Source organism: Crocuta crocuta, unplaced genomic scaffold (genome assembly GCF_008692635.1).
Source record: "Crocuta crocuta isolate KB4526 unplaced genomic scaffold, BGI_CrCroc_1.0 scaffold70, whole genome shotgun sequence".
Classification (NCBI taxonomy): Eukaryota; Metazoa; Chordata; class Mammalia; order Carnivora; family Hyaenidae; genus Crocuta; species Crocuta crocuta.
The window spans coordinates 17,672,887-17,689,274 of NW_027528417.1; the positions used below are offsets into that span (position 1 = coordinate 17,672,887).

General features: G+C 42.3%; 1 protein-coding gene across 1 annotated transcript in view; it reads left to right on the forward strand.

Moving 5' to 3' along the window:
- The first annotated feature begins 1,379 nt into the window (after nt 1-1,379).
- PARL (presenilin associated rhomboid like) overlaps nt 1,380-16,388 on the forward strand; it is a 53,367-nt gene continuing 38,358 nt past the window's right edge. The window contains exons 1-4 of the mRNA XM_077754567.1: nt 1,380-1,521; nt 5,474-5,482; nt 14,557-14,752; nt 15,237-15,377. Coding sequence (XP_077610693.1) covers nt 1,394-1,521; nt 5,474-5,482; nt 14,557-14,752; nt 15,237-15,377 — 474 coding nt within the window. The 5' untranslated portion in view covers nt 1,380-1,393. The remainder of the gene's footprint in view (nt 1,522-5,473; nt 5,483-14,556; nt 14,753-15,236; nt 15,378-16,388) is intronic.

Consider the following 16,388-nt stretch of genomic DNA (forward strand, 5'->3'; position numbering starts at 1 on the left):
TGAAGGCAATTAAGAAGCAGTAAATGCAGGAAAACCTCCTCCTTTCCTCGAGAAAGACTCTCAACAGTCCAAAAACCAGAGACCAGGGACCAGAGTAATCTACAAATAAACCTTGCAAAACTAACCCTTATCTTCCTTAAATGGGTAGGAAGCTAGGTAGCTGGCAACTACCTAGCCCTAGTTGGACTACCTGTAACCTGAAACTCCTTGCCAATTATTCACAAATTATTGTTTCTTATCTAAAAGATAGAAGTCTTTCTAGCTCTGGTCTCTTCTTCAGATCTGTGCTCTCTTGTGAAGACTCCCATGTACATGTAAAAATAAAATAAAATATGTATGCTCTTTCCCTGTTAATCTTTTTTTAAAGTTTATTTATTTTGAGAGAGAACATGTGCACGAGACAGCAAGCACATGAGTGAGGGAGAGGCGCAGAGAGAGAGAGAGAGAGAGAGAGATTGAATCCCAAGTAGGCTTTGCGCTGCAAATATAGAGCCTGATACGGGGCTTGGTCTCATCAACTATGAGATCGTAATCTAAGCTGAAATCAAGAATCAGGTGCTTAACTCACTCAGCCACCCAGGTGCCCCTCCTGTTAATCTTTATTAGTTTAATTTTCAGACCTGGCCAGGGACCTCGAGACAATGGAGGAATCACTTCTTCCTCCCCTACAGCCTTCTAGAAAAGATGACAATTGAGGTTGGTCTGAAGGACAAGGTTAGGTAGGTTGAGTAGGGAGAGAAGAGGAAGGCGTTTCAGACAGCGAGAATGGTATATGAACTCTGGAGAGGCAGGTGCCTTTAAGAAACTGCAAATCATATAATTTGGCTGCAGCTAAGGTCGGATGGCTGATTGGTGGCAGGAAATAAAGCTAACAGGCAAGGCTGAATCATGAAGTTTGTATACCACCTAGAATCCGGATTTTCATTTCAGTTTTGGACTTTTGTTAAAGATCAGAGGCACATCCTCTTAAGTATGTCATAACATAAAACTATGAGATCAGAAAAAAGAGAAATAATGTAAGAAAACTTGGGCTGCAAGGACGGTTCCTCCACTTCTCTCTGAGCCTCTGGAAAACAGGGGTGATAATGTCCGCCTCAAGTGCTTTGCGAGGATTAAACGCAGTAACTTAGGTAAAGTGCCTGGTACGCGGCATTACTCAATGAAGGCTAATTTTCCCTTCTTTTTTCCCTCCGGACCTCATTGGCAAATGGGAGCGGAAGGCGGGCGGCTCTCCCGCGCGCCCGCGGAACCCTCGGGTGTGTTGGGCCCCGCCCAGCCGTGAGGGGGCGCTCTAGGTTGCTCCTCGGCGCTCTATGGTTTTTCTCGCGCTCCGGAAGTGGTTCCGCGGCAGGGGTTCGTAAGGTCGGGCCATGGTGGAGCAGAGGTTGGGAAGATGGCGTGGCGGGGCTGGGTGCAGAGAGGCTGGGGCTGTGGGCAGGCGGGGCCTCCGCTGGCNGCAGTGGGGCCGTGGGGCTGCCTTCGCTCACCCCTCTCCTCACCCCTCCCTCCGCCCTCCGTCCTGCTTTCCTCTCTCGCCTCCGTCCAGTGCTCGCTTCTCCCGGCGCCACCCTGGCCCAGCTCTGCGTGAGCCCGCGCTGGCTGTCTCCTTTCCCGTTAGGAAGGACGNGCTGCCTTCGCTCACCCCTCTCCTCACCCCTCCCTCCGTCCTGCTTTCCTCTCTCGCCTCCGTCCAGTCCTCGCTTCTCCCGGCGCCACCCTGGCCCAGCTCTGCGTGAGCCCGCGCTGGCTGTCTCCTTTCCCGTCAGGAAGGACGTGAGGGGAAGGGAGCCAGTCTCTGAGGGCTAATTGCGTGCAAGCCTCATAATCCCGCTAGGAAGTTATTGGTCCCATATTTTTTAAGTGGAGCGGTTACACAGGTGGTAGACTAGCAGAATTGAAAGTTTATTCTCTATCAGTCTTTATAAACCTCTGTTCTACAAATTATGTTCTTTAGGGAAGACGGAGTCAGGAGAGGGCATTCCTTTGCCCTCTGCAGAGTCGTAGGAGAGGCTTTTCTGTTGAAGAATGGAGACCCTGGAATATTTGGTTTCCAGATGATTTGGAAAGAAAACTACAGTACTGGTTTTCCCGAGTAAAAGCTCTGTGAAGAGTGTTGTCAATCAGTGTTTGCCCCTTTTGTTAATTCGCTTCTAAATAAAGAGAAAAATCCCTCAGCTGCCCAAGATTTCGATGTGTATTTAACTTGAAATTTGTTCCTGCGTATTTTGTTTGTTTTTGAGAGTGAGTAAGGAGAAGGGCAGGAGAGAGAATCTCAAGTGGGCTCCATGCTCAGCCTGGAGCCGGACACCGGGCTTGATCCCACTACCCCAGGATCATGACCTGAGCAGAAATCCAGTGGGAAGCTCAACCAGTTGAGCCACCCAGGTGCCCCTTGTTCCTGTTCTTAAATTCAGGGTTTCATCCTTCCCAGTTGGAGTTCTAGATTAGAGCCTGGAATCCATCCGATTGTTGGTAGCAAGGAAAGGCAGCGCGTTCAAAAGAGGGGCTAGCCAGTGGCAGATATTGAGGGTCCATATGGTAGAGCCATTGCTCGATTTTAGGAATCACCTGGAGGGCTTGTAGAATGTATTTCCCAGGCCCCACCCCAGTTCTGTCAGCTCAGCAGAGGGGTGGGGAGTGGAAGAACCTGTAGTGCTTACACGGACTGCAAGTGAATCGGATTAGGGATTTGGGAAAACTTGCATGCACACTGTAGTTTAACTTCATGATGCACCTTAACATGAGCTTCAGGCACTAATCTTAAACTCCTGGGGAGGTGGAAAATGAGAAGATCGGGTGGAGGTGGTAATAGATTTCAGTGGTCCAGATTCCATAGTTTATTCCAAATCCCTATCAGAATTTGAGGGAAAGGAAAAATGAATATGGCTATTAGTAAGCAGCAGGTGTGTTAATATTAAAAACATGTGCGAGAGAGGGAAAGCAAAAGACATTTTTGAGAGCGTGTGCGTGTGCCCACGCAAATAGGGAAAAGGGCAGAGAGGGAGAATCCCAAGCAGAGCCGGAGGTGGGTCTTGAGCCCACAGACTGTGAGCTCAGTCTTGAGCCTAAGCCAAGAATAGAACTCTCAACCGGTTGAGCCACCTAGGTGCTCCTCATCTTTTTTTTTTTTTTTTTAAGTTTGCCATTTATTTGCAAAGTTCAAAAATGACATTTTTATGGTTGTGTAGAAAAATGTGCATTACAAAAGAATGTGAGTAAGCCTGAAATAGAATATATGCCTATTCACCTCTGGAGATAAACACTAAAGTTAATAGGAAGAATGAGTTACCTTGTATGTAACTTTATTACGTCTGCTTTGACTTCCTGTAGTTCTCAGATTAGTGTACGGAAGAATGAAGTTAGGTTAAAAGAAGAATGAGGTAAGGTTAAAAAGTAGAGTTCTGGGTGCAATCCTTGTGATTCTGGTAGGACAGGCCTGAAGCATGGCTGAGAACTTGCACTACGGGTAGTGATATAAACGTTCTGTAAACTATGGCAGGTCTATGGCAGCCTACCAGCTAAAAATGGTTTCTATATTTTTAAAGGGTTGCAAAGCAAAATAATATGTGACAGATGTTTCATAATGAAAACTAAAATATTTACTTTCCGTTCCCTTACAGAAAAAGGAAAAAAATCTCAGGCTCTTCAGAAGCTTTTCCATTATCAAATTTCTGGCAGCACTTCTGAGACATGGTTTAGGCTTGAAAGAAGCCTTCATAATTTCATTTGTATGGAACTGTCTAAGAGAAAGAATAGTTGGTTGGTCAGTTATTTTCCCTGTTTAATTTACCATCTGTTAACTCAGGATGGATTTTAAGAATATAAGAAACACTTAGTCATGTAGTGTTTATGTAGAAATCCCCTCTGTCCTAAATACATTTATTTTCTTTTTAAGTGGAATGACTGTTGTGTGTATCCTTGGACACATGCTGTCTACTTTGAACATTAGGCCGTTTCTACGCAGTTTACCCATGAAAATCTTTAGTAATGTAGGCGTTAGTGCCGACTTGCACATATATCCAAGTTACACTGTTAAAAGTAATTCACAAGACTTTTCATTCACCATTACACCAACTAATACATAGATAAGACTTTTTCTATTTAAAGATTATGGGATCATGTTAAAAAAAACAGAACTATAACAATTATATGGCTAGTAATAACTCAGGTATTCAGAAGATCTTCCCACTTTGAGCACATTAGACTGCTTTCACAAATTCCTGGTTATTGGTGGAAGGACCAAACCATCAGAGCTAAATGGCGGGCATGTCTTGATGAGTTGGTATAAGCCTCCATTGCCCTTCCTCTCCCATTCCGCTCTCCCCTTCACACCATCCATTTTATCATGTTGTTTCTTTGTTTTCTGAATTTATTTCAGGTGATTTATTAAGTTATTTTTCCATCTTTTGCACTGGTATGAATGGGTAGAGCTAAAGAACCTAAGCTTGTAAATATCTCAGACATTTGTATGTAGAGACATTTACCATGCTTTTCCTTGTTGTTGTTGCATTTTAAGAAGTTTAATAGAAAAGCTCCCTCTAAGGGCAAGTGTACCTTGTCATGTAATATGTGATGAAGTACTCCCATCTAAAGGATTTTTGTACTAACAGAAAACCCCATTCTAACCAATCTAAGTGATTAGGGGAATTTATTGGTTTTTGCAGTTACAAAGTCCAGAAGCAGGACTGGCTTCAGTTGAAGCAAGATTTGGTGTTTCAAATTGTCACCAGGATTCCATTTTTTTCATGGCTTGGCTCTGCTTCCTAAATGTTAGCTTTATTCTCTCAGCCTGTTATCTCATTCTCATATTCTCATATCTCAAGATGGCTGTCAGCAGCTCTTGGGACTATATACTTTTAGGTTCACATCTAGCAGAAAAAGTTCTCCAGAATTCTTTTTTTTTTTTTAATAGCTTATTTATTTTTGAGACAGAGACAGAACATGAGCAGGGGAGGGGGAGAGAGAGAGGGAGACACAGAATCTGAAACAGCCTCCAGGCTCTGAGCAGCCAGCACATAACCCACTGCGGGGCTCGAACCCACGAACTGTGAGATCATGACCTGGGCTGAAGTCGGATGCTTAACCAACTGAGCCACCCAGGTGCCCCTAAAAGTTCTCCAGAATTCTAACAAAGTCTTGAAATTGAATTTCACTGGGATGGATTGGCCTGATTTGAGGTACATATCCATCCTTGAAGCCTTTGAAATTGGCAGAGAATGGGGTGTGTAGGCTGGCTGATTTAAGCCAGTCCGGAGCTTGGTGTGCTTCCCCCAGCCAAATAGCTGGAAATTTCAGGACACTGTTAGGAGAGGTGGGGAAAGGGCATGGCTGCTGGGGGTCATCCCTAGTTAAACTTTTGTGTTTAAATTCTTTATTACAAATCCAAATTTTTGTTAGTCCTAGTCAAATAGGATTAACTTGTACATAACCATTTTTATTTTTAAGTTTGAGAGAGAACGTGCACCCAGGGGAGGGGCAGAGAGTGGGGGAGAGAATTGCAGGGAGGCTGTGCACTGACAGCAGAGAGCCTGATGCAGGGCTCAAACCCAAAAACCATGAGATCATGACCTGAGCTGAAGTCAGACGCTTAACTAACTGAGCCACTCAGGCGCCCCTGTACATAATCATTCTAACTGAAGTAGAATTAGAAACAATTCTAATCCTACTGTCAGGAGAGAGGGGGATTAGGTTCTAGCTCCTTGCTATTGAAAGTGGTTTGAGAGCCAACAGTTTAGGTTATCATCTAGGACGAGTGGTGGCAAACTTATTTTGTGAAAGGCCAGACAAAATGACCGGGCCACATAGAGTCTCTGTCACATACTTTTTATTTTCCGTTAAATAACTCTTTGGGGTGCCTGAGTGGCTCATTCTGTTAAGGGTCAGACTCTTGATTTTGGCTCAGGTCATGATTTTGTGGTTCATGGAGCCCTGCCTCAGGCTCTTGATTGACAGCTGTGGAGCTTGCTTGGGATTCTCTCTCTCCCTCTCTTCTGCCCCTCCCTACCCGTGCTCGTGCACATTCCCCCTCCCCGAAAATAAATAAACTTAAAAACAAAATTTAAAAATTTAAAAACTATTCTTAGCTGGAGGACCAGATCGACCCTACAGGTCACAGTTTGTCCTTTTGCGAGCTTGGTTAGAAGTGCAGAATCTATTTTCCCCACTCCAGACTTACTGATTAGGAATCTGAGATTAACAGGATCTCCAGGTGATTTATGTGTATACTGAAGTTTTTCCCAAACGTAGATCCCAGCCCTGGCTGCACGTGATAATCAGCTGGGTAGCCCTTTAGTGATGCCTTCATCTCACCTCTGGAGACTCTAGTTGGTATGAAGTGGAGCCATAGTATTTTTTTTTTTTTTTTTAAGATTTTTGGGGGGGGGGGGGCAGAAAGGGAGACAGAGGATCCTAATTGGGCTCTACCCGACAGCAGACAGCCCGATGCAGGGTGTAAACTCACAAACCATGAGATCATGACCTGAGGTGAAGTCAGATGCTTAACCGACTAAGCCACCCAGGTGCCCCATAGTACAGTATTTTTAAGAGCTCGTAGGCAATTCTAATGTGTAGAATAGGGAAAGAAAAGCTGTTTTCCCTCTACCAATCTTAGGCTCATTGGCTAGGGCCCTGTAAATTAGACTGACAAAAGATGGATTAGCAAGAGAAAAACAAGCTTGTGAACATGTGCATTGTATATACACATGAGGGTACTCCCTGATGAATAACACAGAGTTAGAATTTGGGCTTATATACATGTGTAGCAACATGGATGGACCTTGAGGGTGTTATGCTGAGCGAAATAAGTCAGGCAGAGAAGGACAAATATCATGTTTGCACGTATAGGAGGATTAGGAGGAACTTGACGGAGGAACAAGGGGGAGAAGAAGGGGGGAAATGGTGGGGGAAAGGGAGAGAGGCAAACCATGAGAGACTCTTGAATGCTGACAAAAACTGAGGACTGATGGATGTGGGGGGAGGGGGGATGGGCATGGAGGAGGGCACTCGGGGGGATGAGCACTGAGTGTTATGAGGAAACTAATTTGACAATAAACTATTTGAAAAAAAAAAAGAATTTGGGCTTATATAGCATTTGAACAAAAGAACAACAAAGTTTTGGAGAAATGAGAAGACCAAGGACAAGGACTTTTGAGTTTCTAGGGCATCAATATATGAGGGAATTAATGGATACAAGGGCTGTTAGTAAAGTTACCTAGATTTTTCTGGTGCCTTCTCTGGGCACATAAGGGTCTGGAGTTGTCTCATGATTCTATTTTTCCTGGCGGAGGGAGAGGATAGTGGGCATACCTACAAATGTATATCCTACTTTTATGCCTCCTTTTAGGCAGGGCAGAGAGTTTTTCTTGTATCTGCTTCTCTATTGCACTCAGCTCAAAACAGTCCTTCTGCCATTGCGGCATGTTCTGGGGTGGCATGTTCCACTGCTCTTCAGGCACCAGGATTGAGAATTACTGATCTAAGACTAAGCTTTCGGTCATCACTGCCTCTGCCGCAACTGATGTGGTAGATTAAAAAACATGGCAGCAATAATTCATAGCTCCTCTCATCCATTCCTCTTATCTCTTTCTCTGTTTCCTGAAGCTGGGTTGGTCTTGTGATTTATTTTGACTGCATGTGGCAGACCGGGTGTAGGGTTCAGAGTGAGTCTTGAGAGGCCTTACAACTTTCACCTTTCCCCTCTTAGAACACTCCCAGCTGCCATGACAGAAGCCCCTGCTAGCTTGTTGATCACTGGGAGACCATTTGGTGGGACCTGGCCAGCTGACAGCCAGGACAGCTTCCAGGTGCGGGCGTGAGGCCATATTAGACTGCCCACCTCCAGTTGAGCACTCCAGTGACCTGTTGCGTAAGTGACTGTAGGTGAGACCAGAAGGACTGCTCGGCTGAGGGCAGCTAACTTAGAAAGTCTTGAGAAATAATTATGGTTTCAGAATAATTGGGTTTTCGGGTGGTTTGTTATGCAATAATAAATGAGAAAACTAGGGAAGCTGCTGCCAAATCAGGATCTGCTGACCAAAGTAAGAACTATGCTGCCTTCACCATTATTGTCACTTGCAAATTGATGCCTATGTCTTGCCTTTTATTCACTTTTGACTTCAGGTATTGAACAGGTATAACACTAAACAAAAAGACATCTGGAACCCTAACTGAAAGGATACTTGGGAAACATAGCTTTTAGGTTTACAGCCCATGTAGCATATGAATATGCGCTAGGTAATAGGAATAGATGTTTGGTGAACCAATACATTGTACTTAAATTGTAAGGTCTGGGGCGCCTGGGTGGCTTAGTCGGTTAAGCGTCCGACTTTCGCTTAGGTCATGATCTCGCGGTTCGTGGGTTCAAGCCCCGCGTCGGGCTCTGTGCTGACTGCCAGCTCAGAGCCTGGAGCCTGTTTCGGAGTCTGTGACTCCCTCTCTCTCTCTGACCCTCCCCTGCTCACGCTGTCTCTCTCTCTCTCTCTCCTAGAAAAAAATAAAACATTTAAAAAAAAAAAATTCTAAGGTCTGTATGTCTAACTGTAATTCCCAATAAGTTCTTTATATATGTATGTGCATACACATATAATTTTTTAAAATGTTTTATTTCTGAGAGAGAGAGAGACAGTGTGAGCAGGGGAGGGTCAGAGGGGGAGACACAGAATCTGAAACAGACTCCAGGCTCTGAGCTAGCTGTCAGCATAGAGCCCGACGCGAGGCTTGAACCCATGAACCATGAGATCGTGACCTGAGCTGGTCGGATGCCCAACCGAATGAGCCACCTGGGCGCCCCTACCTTTTTTTTTTTTTTTTTTTAAAGATTTTAAATCTATACCCATTGTTGGGCTCGAACTCACAACCCCAAGATCAAGAGTTGCATGGTCCATTGACTGAGCCAACCAGGCGCCTGTGTGTGTGTGTGTGTGTATTCTTTATATATATGTATTCTGCATCTGAATTTAACTCAGGAGCCAACTTATGTAACATTCTTGGTGTCCTTGGACTCCTAGTTATTTCTAAGGTGAATATTACTCTCAGCCAAAGGTCTGGGTTTGCTTCAAGTTTAGATTCCCAACCTGGTGTGTTTGTGTTCCTTTTCAAACATTACACTTCAGAATTTTAAATGAGTTGGTGAGCTGTAGAAGTAATCTTTCATTAGAGATGATTGAGTGCGTATCTTCTGTTACACTGTTGGAGATATAAAGAAGTCTCATTCTTCGCATTTCTTGGTCTAATAAGAAAAAAATTAATGCCAGAAAACAACACTGGATTACAACTGTGGTCTTTAAAGGGAACATATTCCAGGGGCGCCTGGGTGGCTTAGTCGGTTAAGCGTCCGACTTCGCTTAGGTCATGATCTCGTGGTTCGTGGGTTTGAGCCCCGCGTCCGGCTCTGTGCTGACTGCCAGCTCAGAGCTTGGAGCCTATTTCAGAGTCTGTATCTCCCTCTCTCTCTGACCCTCCCCTGCTCACGATCTCTCTCTCTCTCTGTCTCTCCTAGAAATTAAAAAAAAAAAAAAGGGAACATATTCTTATTAATGTCACACCCTTGTTTTTTGGCCCAAGGTGGTGATGTTACTTTATTTACTAATCTAGCTCCATGTTACTTTGAATTGTTTAATAAAAATTAAATCCAGGGGCACCTGGGTTGCTCAGTTAGTTAAGTGTCCCAACTTTGGTTCTGGTCATTATCTCATGGTTTGTGCATTTGAGTCCCGAGTCAAGCTCTGTGCTGAAACCTGGGAGCCTGGAGCCTGCTTCAGATTCTGTGTCTCCCTCTCTCTTTGCCCCTCCCCCACTTGTGTGTTTTCTCTCTCTCTCTCTAACATAAATAAACATTAAAAAATAATTTAGAAAATTAAATCCAGTTGCAAAGTGTTAACATTTTCCACTTAAAATAATTTTTTAAATATTTATTTATTTTGAGAGAAAGAGAAAGAGACAGAGTGTGAACAGGGGAGGGGCAGCGAGAGAGGGACTCCATGCTCTGAGCTGTCAGCACAGAGCCCGGGGCGGGGCCCAAACCCATGAGCCATGAGATCATGACCTGGGCTGAGGTTGGACGCTCAACCGACTGCTGCAACATTTGCCCATTTAAAGGTATTGTCAAGAATGCATTAGACTATAAGTAAATTTATTGTTTAAATGAGGGGGTAGTTAGTGTAAGTAGATAGAGGTAAGTGGCTACTGTCTGCTCAGTGGGTCGAAAATGTCAAGGTTAGTATTTGAATCTCTTGTCATTTCTCTTGGAATTCAAGATGACTGCCCCAAATCTAGGTAGGCATTTATATCCCTGTTCAAGGCAAACAGAAGGGGGAGGGGTATGACCTCGGTGATATGCCCATTTTTATCAGATAAGCAAAATCTTCCTGAGAGGTACCTAAAAAAAATTTTTTTTAGTGTATTTGTTTATATTGAAAGAGGGAGTGAGAGTGCGAGCAGGGGAGGGGCAGAGAGGGAGAGCAATCTCCACGCCAGCAGCACAGAGCCTGACATGGTGCTCAAATCCACAAACTGAAATTGTGATCTGAGCTGAAACCAAGAGTCAGACACTTAACTGACTGAGTGACTCAGGAGGCCCCCCCTAAAAAATATTGCCTCTCACTTTGTCCAAATTCTGTAATATGGCCACCTTCTGCCATAAAGGAGGCTGGAAAAGTGAAGATACTTATCTTTCCTAGTCTCTGCAGAAAAAAGGCAAGAGAAGAAGAAATAGACATAGATTTGGGATTAGCTGTTTAATAGTATTTGTTTTGTTTTTGTTTTTTTTTTTTTTACAAATAGTTTGTTGTCAAATTAGTTTCCACATAACACCCAGTGCTCATCCCCACAAGTGCCCTCCTACGTGCCCATCCCCCCTACCCCCCACGTCCATCAGTCCTCAGTTTTTGTCAGCACTCAAGAGTCTCTCATGGTTTGCCTCTCTCCCTTTCCCCCACCATTTCCCCCCTTCTTCTCCCCCTTGTTCCTCCGTCAAGTTCCTCCTAATCCTCCTATACGTGCAAACATATGATATTTGTCCTTCTCTGCCTGACTTATTTCGCTCAGCATAACACCCTCAAGGTCCATCCATGTTGCTACACATGGCCAGATTTCATTGTTTCTCATTGCCATGTAGTATTCCATGGTATAGATAAACCACATCTTCTTGATCCATTCGTCCGTTGATGGACACTTAGGCTCTTTCCATGTTTTAGCTATTGTGGAGAGTGCTGCTATGCACATTGGGGTACATGTGCTCCTATGCATCAGCATTTCTGTATCCCTTGGGTAAATTCCTAGCAGTGCTATTGCTGGGTCATAGGGGAGTTCTATTGTTAGTTTCCTGAGGAACCTCCACACTGTTTTCCAGAGGGGCTGTACCAGTTTACATTCCCACCAACAGTGTAGGAGGGTGCCCGTTTCTCCACATCCTCGCCAGCATCTAGAGTTCTCTGATTTGCTCATTTTAGCCACTCTGACTGGCGTGAGGTGGTATCTCAGTGTGGTTTTGATTTGTATTTCCCTGATGAGGAGGGATGCTGAGCATCGTTTCATGTGTCTGTTGGCCATCTGGATGTCCTCTTTGGAGAAGTGTCTGTTCATATCTTCTGCCCATTTCTTCATTAACAGTATTTGTTAAAGGATATTCATAATGTTGGTAAAAGGGCTCTGAAGGAAGTTCAGAGCTAGTGAAAGCAACATTGGCTTTGTTTGAGTAAGTTCATTGCTTTTCAGAAATAGATTTCCTTGAAGGGAATAGCACTTATTTAGAAGTATAAATTATGAATTCTTAAAGATTTGGAGGCAAATTACTTTATCACTATCGCCCATCGTCACTGTGTGGCTTCTGAGAAGTTGAATTGTGGGGTGAACTCAGTGTTGAAGAAAGAGCATTCTAGGCAAGTAATAATGATAATAGTCACTATGCCATTTTTCTAAGTTTCATTTCTTTCCGGATGCCTACTAGACACCATTTAGGTATCCTACAAATGCTAACAATACTTCATTCTGTGTAAGTATTAAGTGTATGTCCCAAAGAATAGTGGCAAATGTGTACACCTATGGAACTGTCACCAGAAGATAAACATTGTTTTACTCAACAGTGTTTCTGAGATTGATCCATGATGCATGATCAGTAGTTTTTTTGCTGAGTAGTATTCCACTGTATGAATATGCCACAGTTTATCCTTTCCCCTTTTAATGGAAATTGAAGTTCCAGTTCTTTAGCTATTAGAATAGAGCTGCCATGACCACAAGCATTTTGAACACTGCCCAAGATGGAATTCTTCATGTTTTATCTTCCAGTTTCCTATTTTGGTGCCTCTGATTCCCCTTGTGTTGGTGAATACTACCATCTTCCTTTCAGTTATTCGTAATAGAACTAACAATCATTCTTGACCTGTTTCTTCTACCATAATTATTGATCTTTTCTTTGTTACGGCTGGTCTTAGTGATAGAGGTACAGTGAATACAAAATTGTCCCGTTGTGGTAGAGGCAATAGTTGATACACGTAAAAGAGTCTATACAGGATGCTTTGGGACTCTAGGAGTACAAAGGAGGCCCCCACCTGGGGCTTCCTGGAGGAGATAAATGAGCTGACTTCTGGAGGGCATAAATGTGTTAAGAAAGGGAGGTACCAGAACAACGCAGTAGCATTGCTAAGTTTGGTGGAAGGATGGAAAATTGTTGTGGGGTTTAGGGCAGGAAAATGACATTTGTGCTTAATAAAATGTGGAGGATGAATTGGAGTAGTGGGACAATATTGGAAGCAATGAAACCTGTTAGAAAATAGTAGAGTATTCCAGGTCAGAAGGGATGAACTATCTAGTTGTATTGGAATTAGGGAGAGATTTTTGGCCCTCTGAGAAGGCATTTGAGGAACTGTTGAATATTTGAGAAAAAGTGGTAGGAGAAAAGAACAACATGTTAAAATAAAATGTTTGGAGTTAAGTGAGATGTTGCTGTAATTCAGGCATGAGGTGAGGGACTAGGAAAAAAAATATTTGTATTTGACAGAGTTGGTTTTTTAAATAGGTGGAAAGAATAAAGGAGAGAGAGAACTCCAGAATGACATCTTGATTTTTTTAACCTCAGTGATTGAAAGCTATGGTTCCTCCAAAAGACTGAGGATGTCAGCTATTTGCAACTACATGGATGGAACTAGAGGGTATTAACTATGCTAAGAGAAATTAGTGAAAGACAAATATCATAGGACTTCACTTTTATGAGAAATTTAAGATATAAAACAGATGAGCATAAGGGAAGGAAAGCAAAAATAATATAAAAACAAGGAGGGAGACAAAACATAAGAGACTTTTAAATATGGAGAGCAAACAGGGTTACTGGAGGGGTTGTGGGAGGGAGGATGGGCTAAATGGATAAAGGGCATTAAGGAATCTACTCCTGAAATCATTGTTGTACTATATGCTAACTAACTTGGATGTCAATTAAAAGATTAATTTTTAACAGATTGAGGATGTCAGAAAATGGAGCTGTTTATAGAGGCGGAGTTTCCTTTTGAATATATTGGTTTTAAAGTAATTTGGAGCATATCCAAATGGAAATATTCAATACATGGTTGGAAATACAATATAAGAAGGTTGAAGTAAGACTAAAGAAATATATTTGAATCATTTATATAGAAATCATCCAGACTACAGAAATATATTTTTTCTTCCGAGTGTTGGAAGGCCTGTCTGATTTCTTTCAAGGAGCTTTGAGTCTAGAAAGATGGTACGCTTAGAGTATGATGAGAACAAACAGGAAGGGCACTCTAGTTGTCTGCTTAGGAGAAGTTAGAGTTTTACAAAAGGAAAGCAATTTGTGATGAATTTGTATGGGTTGAATGAAGGGTGTGTAGAGGTACTGTTGGAGCCTTCGAGTATATCTGTCACTATGGGATGGGGAAAAGGGAGGAGCCATGAGAAAAGTGAATTTGAAATATAGGGAATGCAGTCTTACCTGAACTAGGCAGGGTTGGTAAATGTGATCAGTAGTGTCAAATGTTTTGAGGTCAAGCTGAGGAGTCAAACAACAAAACCATTTAGAAAACATTTGGTGAAGTGTCCCCAGAACTGAGTGAAATATATAGGGAGAGAAGTAGGGAAAAATCCATCAACTTAGAATGATTAGTGCTTCTATAAAAGAAAATAATTAGTTGAATTTGGAGTGACTTTAAGAATAATATTCATATGTAAAGATTTGTTCTGGAAATTGACCAAACTTAAAGTAGCAAAGCTATTCTGTGCAAATTCATACTGACAACTTGGAGCTCTCCAGCTTTTTATCTGACTGCAAACTCTGTGGAGAAAGATGCAGATGATTTTGCTGATTGATAAACAGTAACCACCTAAACGGGTTCCCTTTAAAGTTGTAGTTTTTGTGCCCCCTTTTCCAGAAGGGCACATAGTTCAGTGTTTTGACTTTGAATTCTACCTGGGAGTAGGTATCTCGCCTCCCTTGGGGCTTCAGAGTGAGAATGAACCGAGATGTTGAGGATGGCAGGCCAGGGGTGAGGCTCATAGAGGTTGATGTTTGCAGGACAGTGCTGTTGCTAATCTCTTATTTTCCTCTTAAAGGTTTAACTTTTTTATTCAGCAAAAATGTGGATTCAGAAAAGCACCCAGGAAGGTTGAACCTAGAAGATCAGACCCCGGAACAAGTGGTGAAGCATACAAGAGAAGTGCTTTGATTCCTCCTGTAGAAGAAACAGTCTTTTATCCTTCTCCCTATCCTATAAGGACCCTTGTAAAGCCCTTGTTTTTCACTGTTGGGGTAAGTGCTCCTGTTAATTAGGAGTTACCTATCTTGCTGCTGGTGGAGCGTTGAAGTACTGTTTGTCCTATTTGGTTGATCTTAAAGACAAGTGGAGGGGGATTTAAAGGATCTGGGTATCTGGGGTCATGAATGATTACATTCGTGAGAACATGAATTTAATAATTACTATTAGAATCTAGTTCACTTATGTAAGCCCTGGAGAAGAAATTTATGGGCTTCTTATTTGGGGTAACTTTTCATGTGATACTAAGTTGATACTTTGAATTTTGTTTGAAAATTTCTGGCTGTAAACAGGCCCCAGGGTACTGTGGACTTAATAAAATGTGGGAACAATTAAATGTTCTTTTCACCTAATAAGTTTCACTGTACCAGATGTTCTGTTGCTTTGTAAGAAGCAATGAAAATGAAATATTGTCCTTGGAACTACATGTAGATCTGTGTCTCTTTAGAATTTATTTTGTGATATATTAATTTTATTTAGTTTACAGGCTGTGCATTTGGATCAGCTGCCATTTGGCAATATGAATCACTGAAATCCAGGGTCCAGAGTTACTTTGATGGTATAAAAGCTGATTGGTTGGATAGCATAAGACCACAAAAGGAAGGAGACTTCAGAAAGGAGGTAAAGATGTGGCTTTCTTCTAGTTGATCATAAGTTTTGAAGTCTGGTTATTTGTGAAGTGTTTTTAGTGACTGACGACCCTTAGATCAGTAAATATGAAGTTAGTGAACTTAATATTCTTTAGAGTCATTTCATTGTGGTATTTACTTATGCTTTGTATGTCGGGTAATAGTGTACTTGACAGTGTTCCAGGAAGTTTGTCCCTCTACCCACGTGTATCAAAAATCAAGTTGCTAAAAATTAATGTTGGGGTGTCTCTCTCAGCCTTACTAAAGTTTACGGGCTACTGTTTTGTATCACTTTGCTGGATTGTTTTAGAGTACATATTAGAATCATAAGCAGTTTTTCAAAACATTTATGCCTCAGCTGTAGAAATATTATGTAGATTTTATTTTTAAGTAATCTCTATACCCAATGTGGGGCTCAGATTTAAAACCCTGAGATCAAGAGTCACATGCTCCACTGACCAGACCTGCCAGGCACCACTATTAATGTGGATTTTAAGAAGCTCGCTGACATGATGTTTATATACCTTTGAGAAGTACGTGCTGTGGAGTATTTCTAACTGCTCAGGGCAAGAGGATGCAAGAAAAGAGTATAAATATAGAGCATTTAGAACTTTTTATTATTTCATATGTAAGTTTGTGACCCTCTTTCAGTTTCTTAACTGATTTGTTTTTTTTTTTTACACAAATACTGCCTTTCAAATAAAACATATTTATGTCTCTTGACAATACTTATTGAGCACTGAGGCCCTAAATTAATATGTGGATCCCAGGTTCATTTAGTGTTCAAGCACCTTTGGTTTTTTGTGTGTGTGACATGTGTGCCTCTACTTGGGAAAGAAGGTTGATGTCCTCTTAATTTTCTCCTAATGGTAACTCGGGGTTCTTCAAGGTACAAAGAAGTATTCATTCTTCATTTCCCCATAGACATGCAAGTAGCATGAGTCTTACCTGGTTTAGAGAGGCATGGTGTCAGAAGGACAGTGAGTGTAATATTTGCAGGTGA